Raw genomic sequence first — 12,382 nt, forward strand, 5'->3', positions numbered from 1 at the left:
AACACTATCATTCCACAGAAGCTGGTGGAAAAACTGCAGCTCCTAAAAATCAACAGCATCTGATGATGGGTCTTTAACAAACAGTAAGAGTGGGCAACCGTACATCAAAATCCATCACAGTGAGCACGGCCTCTCCTCAGGCCTGCGTGCTCAGTCCTCTCTTCTTCAGCCTGCTCACCCACGACTGCACAGCTAGATTCTGCAGCAAACACATTGTCAAGTTTGCCGATGACACAGCCGTGGTAGGCCTTATTAAGGACAACAATGAGTCTGCATACAGGGAGGAGGTGAGGCAGCTAACAACATGGTGCAGACATTACAACCTCTCTCTCAACGTGGATAAGACCAAAGAACTTGTGATAGACTTCAGGAGAGCTTACAAACAACAACGTGTACCATTACTGACTGACGGAACTGCTGTGGAGAGGGCCAGCAGTGAGAGATACCTCAGTGTCCACACTGCTGATGACCTCACCGCATCCTCCAACACCACAGCAGTCATCAAGTCACAACAGCGGCTCCACAACCTTCACAGTCTCAGGAAAACTGGCCGCCCCACCTAACATCACACAAGCATCCTCACTTACAGCTTCACCTCCTTGTTTGGCGGCTGCAGTGCCAAGGAAAAAAAGCAGCTGAACAGAACTGTTAGGACAACCAGCAAGATCATCAGCGCCCCACTCTCCTGCTTGAATTGTACAAACAGCGCTGCGTCCATAAAGTCATCTCCATCATTACGGACTCACATCACCCCTTCCATCACATCTTCTCACTACTGCCCTAAAGGAGAAGGTACACAAACATCATTCTGGTTGTGCAACAGATAAATGATATACCAGCATTTAAAACATTCCTTCAATGGCATGCATCTACCCACGCTACCTCACAATCTTGATTGTGATCGCTCTGTCACAGACTATCTGGGTAATGCAACTCTTAGGTCACACAGTATTCACCATGGGAATACTGTGTAGCAATACTGTGTAGCAAGAATAGCACTGTCTATTGTCACCCCAGACTTTGAGATTCTTATCATGTGTAAAGCGAAGTTCATACATACATGTGTTATATCTGATTTTGTAGTCATATTTATTTAGTACACCGTTGATACTTATTCACTTTCATACATGCGGCTGTCATGTCCTCTTATTTCTTCCTCGTGGATGTGCTCTCCAATGCACATGTAAATACACTGCCTGGTCAAAAAGTCGCCACCAAAAAAAAGGTCACTCACTCTAATATTTCGCCTTTAGCTTTGATTACAGCACGCATTCTCTGTGGCATTGTTTCGATAAGCTTCTGCAGTGTCACCAGATTTATTTCCGTCCAGTGTTACATTCATTTTTCACCAAGATCTTGTATTGATGATGGGAGAGTCTGACCACTGCGCAAAGCCTTCTCCAGCACATCCCAAAGATTCTCAATGGGGTTAAGGTCTGGACTCTGTGGTGGCCAATCCATGCGTGAAAATTATGTCTCATGCTCCCTGAACCACTCTTTCACAATTTGAGTCCCATGAATCCTGACATTGTCATCTTGGAATATGTCTGTGCCATCAGGGAGGAAAAAATCCATTGATGGAATAACCTGGTCATTCAGTATATTCAGGTAGTCAGCTGACCTCATTCTTTGGACACATAATGTTGCTGAACCTAGACCTGAGCAACTGCAGCAACCCCAGATCATAGCACTGCCTCACAGGCTTGTACAGTAGGCACGAGGCATTTCATTTCACCAAACGTTTAAGTGATCACAGATCACGATCAATCAATTTTTTTGCGACCACATTTGTTCCTTGAAGACGATGGTTCTCCACTCTCCTTCCAGTTTTTAATAATGCGTTGTTCAGTTCTTAACCCTATTTAAGTAGTTTCTACAATCTCCTTAGATGTTTTCTCTGATTGATGCATGCCAATGATTTGACCCTTCTCAAACAGACTAACATCTTTTTTCACGACCACGGGATGTGTCTCTAGACATGGTTGTTTAAGAAATGAGAAGCTACTCATTACATCAGTTGGGGTTAAATAACTTCCTGCCAGCTGAAACATAATAACCCATGCAGTAATAATTTTGGCCAGGCAGTGTATATGGACTATTATATATATATATATACACATTTTTATTGATTTATTTTTTTTTTTTAAAGATGACATAGGTGTTTTTTCAAAGTCTATTTCTGAATAATAAATTTTCTTTAAGTACATCTGAACTTAATGACCATGGGAAAAAATAAAAAGTCAAAAAGGACTGAAAATATCACAGTCGCAGTTAACAAAGGTACTTATGGAGACACTACAAAAACTGTGCATCAATGCAAAATAAATCAATTCCATGTATTCTGTTAAATAATAAATATAAGGGCCCAGGCGGCAAGTAGACAGTTACAACAATGCCGTGAATAGCTTGCAAAACAACTTTTTCTTTTTTCGTCTTCACAGTCCCTTGTAGTGTTCAAATCTTTTGTCAGTTTTCAGAACACAGACTTACAGTAAATGTCTGACTAAAGGACGTCTCTCTCTCTTTCTCTCTGTCTCAGATTTTAAATCTCTTTTTTAAAACAAATTGTTATTCTGGCATTTGGTCAACATATATACTTGATAGATAAACTGACAATGACACTGACAGTAATCTTCCCACTTACATACACCGATCTGGCATAAAGGCATCATGTCTAAGTATCATCCGCATGAATGCCTGGTCCAAAAGTTTCCCAGCAGAACACTAGCTAACTGTCCTATAAGACAACTGCTATTATCACTGACATTACTCCATGCCTCTGTCCTTTTTCTACCTGTAACTTTGTGCGTTTTGAGCATTGGACTGTCTGAATAATCATGCATCGGAAGAATCGTGCTTGTACATTGTTTATATCCTGCATGTACAGTTTGCCTTAGCATTGATACACTTCGTCTGTTCATCTGCTTCAGCTGTTTTCTTCTCCTCCATCCCATCTCCTTCTTCAGTTGGTGTCTCCACCCGACTCGTCTCAAGCTGACGTGTCCCTGCAAGTCTGCTGGGTGTATCTGCTCAAGGTTTACTCCTGTTCAAAGGTCCTGTTTCTCTGAGGGTCTTCAGACTCTGGTTTCTGGAAGGCGTCTTGAGCTAAAGATGGATCGTATCTGACGCTGTATAAATACAATTACACTGAATGCATTCAATGTAAAGAAACAAGGCCTTAGGTCTTGGTTACTGACGGATTTATTCACCTTGCCACCACAACAAATCTACAGTTGAACTGTTAAAGTGCACAGCCCACATGAATTCCCTATTTGCTATAAACAAGTCAAACCAGCCTGACACATGTAAATAACATGCCATGCCGGTTGACATGAGGAAATGAGTCCATAGAAACAAAGAACAAAAACCAAAACAAAAGGCTAACTTCATGAGAAAAAGATCTTGTTGACTGTTTTTTGTCTCCTGTAAGTAATCACCAAAAGTCAACATTCATTAAAAAATATGTATGTAAATAAAACATGTAATACACTGACAAATGATAACTTTGAGAGCCAAAGACAATGAACCCGACATTCCACTCTGTCCCGTTTATCATCTATACCAACGTTAGTGATGTAGCTTTTAGTTTAGTTAAAGTGATTTACATAAAAATGTGTCCCACCGGCAAGACGCAGAAGAATAAAACACATGGCACAAAGAAAAGTGTTCCAAGTAGAAAAAAGAAGACAACAATTAAAGGTTTCTGTGCTTGAGGATTGAGAGGATTAAGTTGTATTTCATGTTTTGTGTACATGGTATTGAGGTATATGGATGAGGTATATAGATGTGTTGTTGAGATTTCGGTGGAGACAAACTGTAAGTGTGACCATACCACATGAGTTAATTACAGTACCTTTGACAAGCTCCTATAAACAATTCCTCATCATTACACAAACCCTTTCTCATACACAGGAGCAAATTCTCTTCAAAAATATGAAAGTAAATCCCTTCAAAAATAAATATAAACATACAGTATATTATTTGATACCCTGAAACCGTGCATGAGAAAATCCTCCATTTCGTACAAACTTCATACAGCCCAGTCACCTCCTACATTTAAAAGAATAAATAAATAGTCTGGACCTTCAACCTTGCAACCTTCGTATCATTAGCCTCATAGCATAACTGCCCAAGTCATATTCTAACATTTTCGGAAAACAAGAAAAAACACAATTTTTAGCAGGCACATTGGTATTTTTTAACAGTGGATAGTGTAGCCAGCTCTTTTAATTCATCTCTCCTTTCCTCCTTCCACTCTCTGGGAGATCGTAGTATTGTCCCAATGAAAGCAGTAGTCTCATTTTTCTGTGTTAGCCTACGAGAGCCTGGCTGCTTTCAATTCTGGAAAAGGAATTCACCACCCTCTGTAAAACATGAGGTGTTTTTCCTTGTCTAATTGCTGGATAACGTCATACTCCACTTGTCCAGGATGACCTCCAGTTTTCAGCTTTTTGTCCTTGAGTTCCTCCCAGTAATGGCTCCAGTTTCCATCGCTGTCTGCTCCAAAACCAAACACATGGACCTGTGAAAAGGAAAATGAACATATAACAGCCAATAAAACTGCATAATGTATAAAGGCTTGCTATACAAGTGTTCGCTTTTCCAATCAATACGCGCACAACAGCCAAAACAATGATCGAATGATGTCATCTTCGAGGTGGAGGAATGTTCAGTGAAATGATTATGCAAATAAAGTGCACTCTGGAAAAAAATAAAAATCAAAGGTAGCAAAAGACAAAAACATCAAATTTCTGTGAAACAATGAGGAATAGTTACGTCACAGTAATTCATGCAACACAAAAATTAAATATATATATTTTTTCTCCATTTTGTTCTATTTTGCCGGTTTGAAGGCGCTGTTTCAATTGTGTAATCTATCAGTGGCGACAAAGTGTTTTAAAAAGTTGCGCTTGATGAGGAGATGGTGGAAACCTGCTGTAGCTTAAGATGGACAGCGTACACACATGTTCATTGTCGGTTGACCTAATTTTCTGCTGTTTACTTGGCTGTAGCACTATATAAAGGCATTCAAACCACCTTTGAATCCTACCCTCACCCAAGTGACGGCAGAGGCAAACTCATTTGCATGAGTTTGCCTCTGCCAATCCGCAGCCACACAGCCCAAGTAGTGGTTGTTGAACATGGGTTACACCCTCCCTGACAAGAACAGAACAGAAGCCACTGTGCATTGACGTGTAAACCACCTCAAAACCTCGTATGGAGGAAGTCAGGGTCTATCATTTTCCGCTATGTGAATTCTCTCCTTCAGTATGGTGACATTAGGAAGGGGTCGCTTGGCGTGTGGCTAAATATAAACTTTCCAAAAGCTCACTGTCCAAACATTTAACCTCAAATCTTCTGTTCTGTTGTACTCAAGTCCACTGCTGAGTAAGATAAGGTAGTAGTTGGCAATGTCTGAATGAAGATTCATGCAGGTCACTGCATATCTGAGTGCTAAGTCCATTTGCCTTTGTTTTATGTGACAAACATATTGAGCTGCTGAAACCAAGTACTTTTCCAAACTTCGTAAAGGCAGCTCCATGTCAAAGACTGCACTTACCTCATGGCAAATGTTCAGTGCAAGAGCCACAGTTAAAAAGCCAGTGGATGGATACCGGCCCTTCTTTCCCAGCCACGTGTCGTGAGCGTATCTTATGAAAGCCGGGTTGATCACCATCACCTGTTGACAATCAGAATCGGCCTTTAAACTCACACGGGTCGCTACCTTTGCAGGCGGTGAAGCGCTTAATGGTACTCACCAAATCCTTGTTGGCTACTATTTTTGATTTGACTGGCGCGTAGGACCTGTTGGGGACAGCATGAAATGACAAATTCAAATACTAGCCCTTGACACAACATCCAAAAGCTCATCACGCAGATGTGACCTGTGGGCCTATTCAAGGAGATTCTAATTTTTTTTTTTGTGAACAACTTTTTTTATTGCTTTTCGAGGAAAACAAGTACAAGTAAAAGGTACATTGCAATCTAATAGAAATTAAGAAAAGGAAAATAATGGATAAAAAAAAAAAAAAAAAAAAAAGAAAAAAAGGACCAGGCGACGACCCCCCACCCCCCCCAAATTTGGATCTATATAAAACTCTTACAGGATAAGACAGACCATGTTTTAACAAGAGATGCAAATAGACAGAAATTACAGCAATTCCTTGATCTTATCTGCCATTGTTTGCCATGCTAGAATAGTATCAGCTCCAGCACCGTGCATTCTTGCCACTGAAAGCTCCATATTTATTATGTCAATGTATGTGTTAATCCAATGGGGCTTGGTAACTGTATGTGGAGGTTTCCAGCGCAAAGCCAGCATCTTTTTGGCAGCAGTGATGCCCGTTAGGAGGATACGTCTTTTCCAGCATGCCAATTTTAATGAGGTGGTATCATTCAGGAGTAACACAATGGGAGAGCATGGTACAGTGACTTCAAGTACAAGGAGATTCTAATTTGTATTTTATGTGAAACTCTACAGCAACATACATAACCATCCGTGTTTTTTCCAAGGACAGTTCATTCATTATTTCACCCATGTCCTCCCCGCTTTAACTCCCCCTGACTTCTGACAGGGAAGCTTGTTCAACTGAAGATTACAAGCAGCTTACTGTTTTCTACTGTACCTGGGGGAACGTGAATCACAGGTCATGGTTTCACACATGGGCGTAGCGGACGCGGGGTACACGGGGGACATGTCCCCCGCACTTCCTGTATCTGTGCCCTCTGTCCCCCGCACTTTTTACAGCCATGTTGATAACAACAAGTTTGATATTCATCTTAAATAAAAAAAAATACATTTGTCAATTTCCTGCGCCTGTCATAGATGTCCATATGACCTCCAGAAAAGTTATCTAGTCTGACGATCAAATGTTGAACGGCATATTGACGTCTAAGTGGGGTCATGGTTAGACGTCGAAATAGCGGACCTAGTTTGCACGTCGTGTAGACGTCCAGAATTGGCCATGCACCGACGGACGCAATATAGACATGATCTGCATGTCAATCAGACGTCTAATGTTTAGTGGGTGGTTTCACAACAGAAATGAACGACAGGCGGACTCGCTGCCTAATGTGCTGATCAGTGTTGTTTTCGTCAACGATGACGATGACGAAATTATTTCGTTGATGAACCTTTTTTTCATGACGATAATGAGACGGTGACGAGCTAAACATGGCTCTTTGATGACGAAAACATGACTAGACGTTTGTAATCTTTCGTTGACGAGACGAGACTGGACGAAAATGTTAGTGGGTGTTTTCAACGATGACGATGACGAAATTATTTCGTTGACGCCCCTTTTTTTCATGACAATATGTTGTGGGTGGTCTGTCAGACGTTCAAAATGCATGACAGTTCTGCCTATTGTCTGTCAAAAGCTAAAAAGTATCAGCAATGGTGCTGCATCCTATCCTTGTCCCTGGTCACGCCCACCACATGGCATCACACCAGCATCTGTGCACATTCTGCACAACACGCCTGCCGTCACAGTCACACTAAATGATGGACTTTAGTGGCAGCGGCAAGGGCCGTGGTGGTCAGAAACGACGAGATGATCTATGGCAGGGGTGCTCATTACGTCGATCGCGATCGACCGGTAGATCGCGAAGGTAGTGCGGGTAGATCGCGTGCCACTGAAAACTTTTTTTAGATGTTACCCACCCAGCAAAAACACGTTGAAAAAACGTTTAAAAGACGTCACCGCATTACGTCTAAACAACGTCTGGATTTAGTTGAAAAGTGAAAGGTAAAAAGTCGTCGTTTTCATGTCGTCTAAAAGACCTCTCTACAGAGACGTCCCTGTGCGGTCTTAATTAATTTGGTTGAAAAGTGAAAGGTAAAAAGTCGTCATTTTCATGCCGTCTATAAGACGTCTCCAGAGGGACGTCTCCGTGCGGTCTCAATTTGGTTGAAAAGTGAAAGGTAAAAAGTCGTAATTTTCATGTCGTCTAAAAGACGTCTCTATAGAGACGTCCCTGTGCGGTCTAAATTTGGTTGAAAAGGTAAAACTCTTCAAGCTCAAAATTATACACTACACCCAAATGTACAGTTCAAACATTTAATAACAAAACACTTCCCATGCATGAACATTATGCAAACAAACAAAAGTCGCCACCGCTCATTTCGCTTTATAGCCGCCACCACCAGAGCGCCCAGACACATCGAGGTGGTCCCCGAAGGCATGAAAAATCTCATGCTCTGTTGCCTTGTTGTTCCATTTTTTCACTGCAGCTGCAATGACAAAGAAAAACATTTTTTAATAACACAATTGATAAGACAATGAGCATTTACATTAAAGGGGAACTACTGTTTTTTTTTTACAATCTGGACCTTATTTCTAGCATAAAATACCATCGTTTACTCACCAATATCACTTTCATTTGCACTTGTTTAGAAGATAATTAGATACGCGTATATCCATGTAGCGGCAGTGCCCAGGGCACCAAGACTCAGCCTCTAAATAACGCATTATCTGCCGTGAAACTCGTTCATTTCACCAATATTTTGCTGCGCGCGCACCCGCTACGGTCGGCTGGTTTACCACCGCAGTGAAGTTAGTTTTAGGTTGGATATTCGACAGACATTCGCTCTGGGTAAACCTCTTTTGCTACGGGTACAGTATCTCCGTGTGTTTACTGTATAGTCTGCAGTAAGGGTACACTTGAAATTTTGGAGTCGAATATCCAACTTAAAACTAACTTCACCGTGGTGCCGCACCGGCCTAACACGGAGGCTATAGCCGCTGCTGCGCACTTACCCAGAGGCTTATGTTGGCAGCAGCAGCACTGGAACAGTCAAAATTTCCGCAGGAATTTTCTAGTTTAATTTTGTAAGACACTGGGATATTGGATGATGACGATTAGCAACTAAGGTTTCTGACTCATTAAATGGATAAAATCATTACAGAAGACCTTGCCCCTGGGACAAATAAAGTTTTCTGAATCTGAATTCACCGCGGATTTGGAAATGATGCCGTTTCAGTGTATTTCCATTAGGCATCCAAAATCTACAGGAAAATAAATAATAAATAATAATAAAACCGGGAACATACCTCTTTTTTATTTTCCTCCGTTCCTCTTCTCGTCTCTCAGCTCCTGCTCCTCTCCAGCTCAAACCGGTTCTTTTCGCGGGCTTTACAATTACGTAAGCTTTTTTGGGCTAAATTTGGACATAAAAAGGACGACTACACAAAGCCCAATTTTTAACAACTATTTTTGGGCTAAATTACGGCCATGGCGGACCGACCAGATTTAGCCCAGAAAACAACGTCTAAATGACGTCTGGTGTTTGGTGGGTGGTCTAAAACATGTATCCATTGCAACTCCAAAACAAACAGCAAGACAAACGTTCATCTTTATTTATTTTTACTTTATATTTGCAACATGCCCTCAGTTCAGCAGCACACATCCACAGCCACGCACAACTTCAGCAACAACTCAAGACTACCGTCTTTCTTAAAGAGACAGCGCTATTTTTGTAAAGGTGCAGTGCACCAGTTTTTCTTGATAAAAATAAAAACAAAGCTGGATAGAGCTTTTAACACTGTAGCACCAATTAATATGACTATATATACACTGTTACCATTTTATCTGTGTGTAATGCACAATCCTTATAGTATGGTCTAAAACCATTCCTTTGTTATTGTAATTATTAGTGAAAATACTTTCTTTTTTTTCTTTTAACTAAAATTGACTAAAACTAGACTAAAACCTTTTTGAGTTTTCGTCGACTAAAACTAGACTAAAACCTTTTTCAGTTTTCGTCGACTAAAACTAGACTAAAACCTTTTTGAGTTTTCGTTGACTAAAACTAGACTAAAACCATCACATATGGAAATGACAAAAATTTGACTAAAACTAATAAGCATTTTCGTCCAAAAGACTAGGACTAAGACTAAATCTAAAATGGCTGCCAAAAACAACACTGCTGCTGGTTTGCTTTGGATATAAATGGTGCATTGCAAGGAGAGGCGCAATGTGTCAAGAGACAGCAGGCAACTGTGGTAATGTGCTATGTTTTGAATGACAGTAGACGTCCTCCCTAAGGGGCCCCCCACCTGACACAGTTCTGCCATCTGAATTGCATTACACGCCGTGCGCCTGACTTTTTAATATGAGCACAACAACGGTGCCAAATTCAAACTGATTAGAGGTGGGAGAGAAAGACAAAGAGGAAGAAGCACATAATGGTCCAGCTCTGCTAGTCCAACAGGAATTGCTCCTATGTTGTGATCCAACACAGCCAATCTGATTGAAGTGGAATTGTAGTTTTGCATCATGACTCAGCATCTGTAAGCACGGGCTAAGCCCTCTAACTTGGTTTCCCTTGTCACGCAGAATGACACAGAATGACACGCAGGGCGATCTATTCCCTTGAGGAAATGCTTTTAGGTGTCTGGTTACTTGCCACTCTACTGCCTCCGTTACTGAGTTTTAATAATGCATTGAATTATGTTTAGCACATATATTATCTCTATTCATTCGTATTATTGTCCCTGTTGTGATGCCCTGTTTACCGCATTACACTAAACACACCTTATTGCAAACTGGGACGGCTCACTTATACATATAATTTAATACATTCTAAAATGAAAACCTGAAAAGAAGGGGACTCACGTTCCATGAAATCCAGTCGTCATGGCCAGTATGAGCCACTCTATATCCTGTATCTTGAATGGAGCCAACACAAGGTGAGTGTTGTTGTCTAAATCCACAGCACTCTCTGGATATACGACACGATGAGTTGTTCTGGTCCCAACATCTTCTTCGTAGCCTTCAATGCGACCTCCGTTAATTCTGAACAGCACAGGGGGAATCATTTCACTCCTGGATATCTTTTTAAGAAGAGGCCCAAGTTTAAATATGATTTTCTTCGTGGTGAATATTTACCTGATGACATAATCATGGAAATCTATCAGACGTCCATTACGTGATCCCTTCAAGTTAGCAGAATTTCCCACCACAGCACAGGTCTTGCAGCTGCCACTGCTGGGCTTTATAAGCCCTGGGGTGGTTGGGAATATCTGGAACAGGCTGTTCACTGTTTGGTTATATTTGTCGTAGTCTTGTCTTTCATACTGTAAGAGCTGGTGGAGACAGATGCAGACTGTTTATCTGGACTGGCACACAGGCGCATTTCCATCCACCGACTTCAACAACGCAGAGGAACTCTGTCCTTACCTTCCACCATTTGAAATCATCCTCCGAGAGGTTGTGGTTCGCAGACAAAAGCGTCTCAACGGGGGGTTTTATGCGGCGCGAGCACAGACGATTGTTTGGGGATAAACAGGTGTCACAGAGGTTTCGATCGTCAACAGTGAACTGAAAATTGAACTCAGTGAGTCCTCTTAAAAACACAAGAATGCCTGTGAAGCACAGGACTAAAATGATCATCTTCCACCTTGGCATAATTCTGGATGTGTGACGCTTGTGGTCAGGGAAACGGCTCCGGTCTGTGACGACAAAGGGTACAGGAAATTTACACAGTGAGCAAGAACTGAGGAAATAACCGTCACTGGTTCAGAAAAGAAAGGACACATATAATCCATGTATATGAAGTCATCTTTACAGTCTGTAAGTCTGTAGTCAGAAGAAGATGAAAATGAGAAAAGAGGAAGACGATGAAGTAATAATAATATTAATAATATAACAGTAATAATAATAAGAAGAAGAAGATGGTGAAGAAAACAAAGAAGAGAAAAAAGAATAGGAAGAGAAAGATGATGAAATAATATGGCATTAAGTGTCAATCATAAACCAATGTATTAAGCTGACAGGTAATAAAATATAAATAACATATTTCAAAAAGCAATACAATTAATTTTTTCCCTTACCTGATGAGTTAATGCGTTTCTGGTCCAACCGGCACTATATAAGTGTGGCAGTATGGACTACTGGTTAAACTGGCATCTGATGGCTCCATATAAACCCTACAAGGATTTGTTTTTCGAGAATGTGATTGGTGGCCTGCACCTGTGCTGCAGGTGTGGAGGGGTGGGGTTTGTTGGCAGCAACACAACTAAAGAACGACAATGTTCTGCCCCAGGTGTTGTTGTTTTTCTCCATTATATGGTTATATCTTGAATAAATGTGTCCTTAGAAGAAAACTTTGAACGGAATTTATTTTTTTTTCTTTTGTCCACTAGTAAAAGGAATTGGTCTCCAACTAAATACCATTTATTCATTTATAAAATCCAGCCAAAGTAAGAAAAAAAAAAATGTGAGTGTACAAATGCTGAAAGAGAGGAGAAAAATATTCTGACTCCTTCCCGCGGCTGCTCGTCTCATAATCGTCCAATTAGATCCCATATATATATATATATATATATATAGAGAGAGAGAGAGAGAGAGAGAGAGAGGGAGAGAGAGAGAAATTGAAAGG

At 40.9% G+C, this 12,382-nt stretch overlaps 1 protein-coding gene across 1 annotated transcript; it reads right to left on the minus strand.

The window, feature by feature from the left end:
* Nucleotides 1-3,185: 3,185 nt before the first annotated feature.
* On the minus strand, nucleotides 3,186-11,885 carry LOC311501113 (CMP-N-acetylneuraminate-beta-galactosamide-alpha-2,3-sialyltransferase 1-like). The gene is made up of 7 exons (XM_084562779.1): nucleotides 11,835-11,885; nucleotides 11,182-11,453; nucleotides 10,891-11,087; nucleotides 10,618-10,797; nucleotides 5,760-5,805; nucleotides 5,561-5,680; nucleotides 3,186-4,522 (listed from the first exon to the last, which is right to left on the minus strand). The coding sequence occupies exons 2-7, from the start codon at nucleotides 11,407-11,409 to the stop codon at nucleotides 4,355-4,357; spliced, it is 939 nt and encodes a 312-aa protein (XP_084418905.1). The 5' UTR covers nucleotides 11,410-11,453; nucleotides 11,835-11,885; the 3' UTR covers nucleotides 3,186-4,354.
* Between the last annotated feature and the right edge of the window lie 497 nt (nucleotides 11,886-12,382).

Source organism: Chelon labrosus, assembly GCF_963514085.1.
Source record: "Chelon labrosus genome assembly, chromosome: 16".
In the NCBI taxonomy this organism is placed as follows: domain Eukaryota; kingdom Metazoa; phylum Chordata; class Actinopteri; order Mugiliformes; family Mugilidae; genus Chelon; species Chelon labrosus.

Excerpts from the sequence above, each read along its gene's own strand:
- LOC311501113 (XM_084562779.1), bottom strand. The coding sequence starts at position 11,409 with ATGCCAAGGTGGAAGATGATCATTTTAGTCCTGTGCTTCACAGGCATT. Across the intron at positions 5,806-10,617 it reads ACGACTGGATTTCATGGAAC|GTCCTACGCGCCAGTCAAAT; the intron begins GTGAGTCCCCTT and ends TGTCCCCAACAG. Across the intron at positions 4,523-5,560 it reads CACTGAACATTTGCCATGAG|GTCCATGTGTTTGGTTTTGG; the intron begins GTAAGTGCAGTC and ends TCCTTTTCACAG.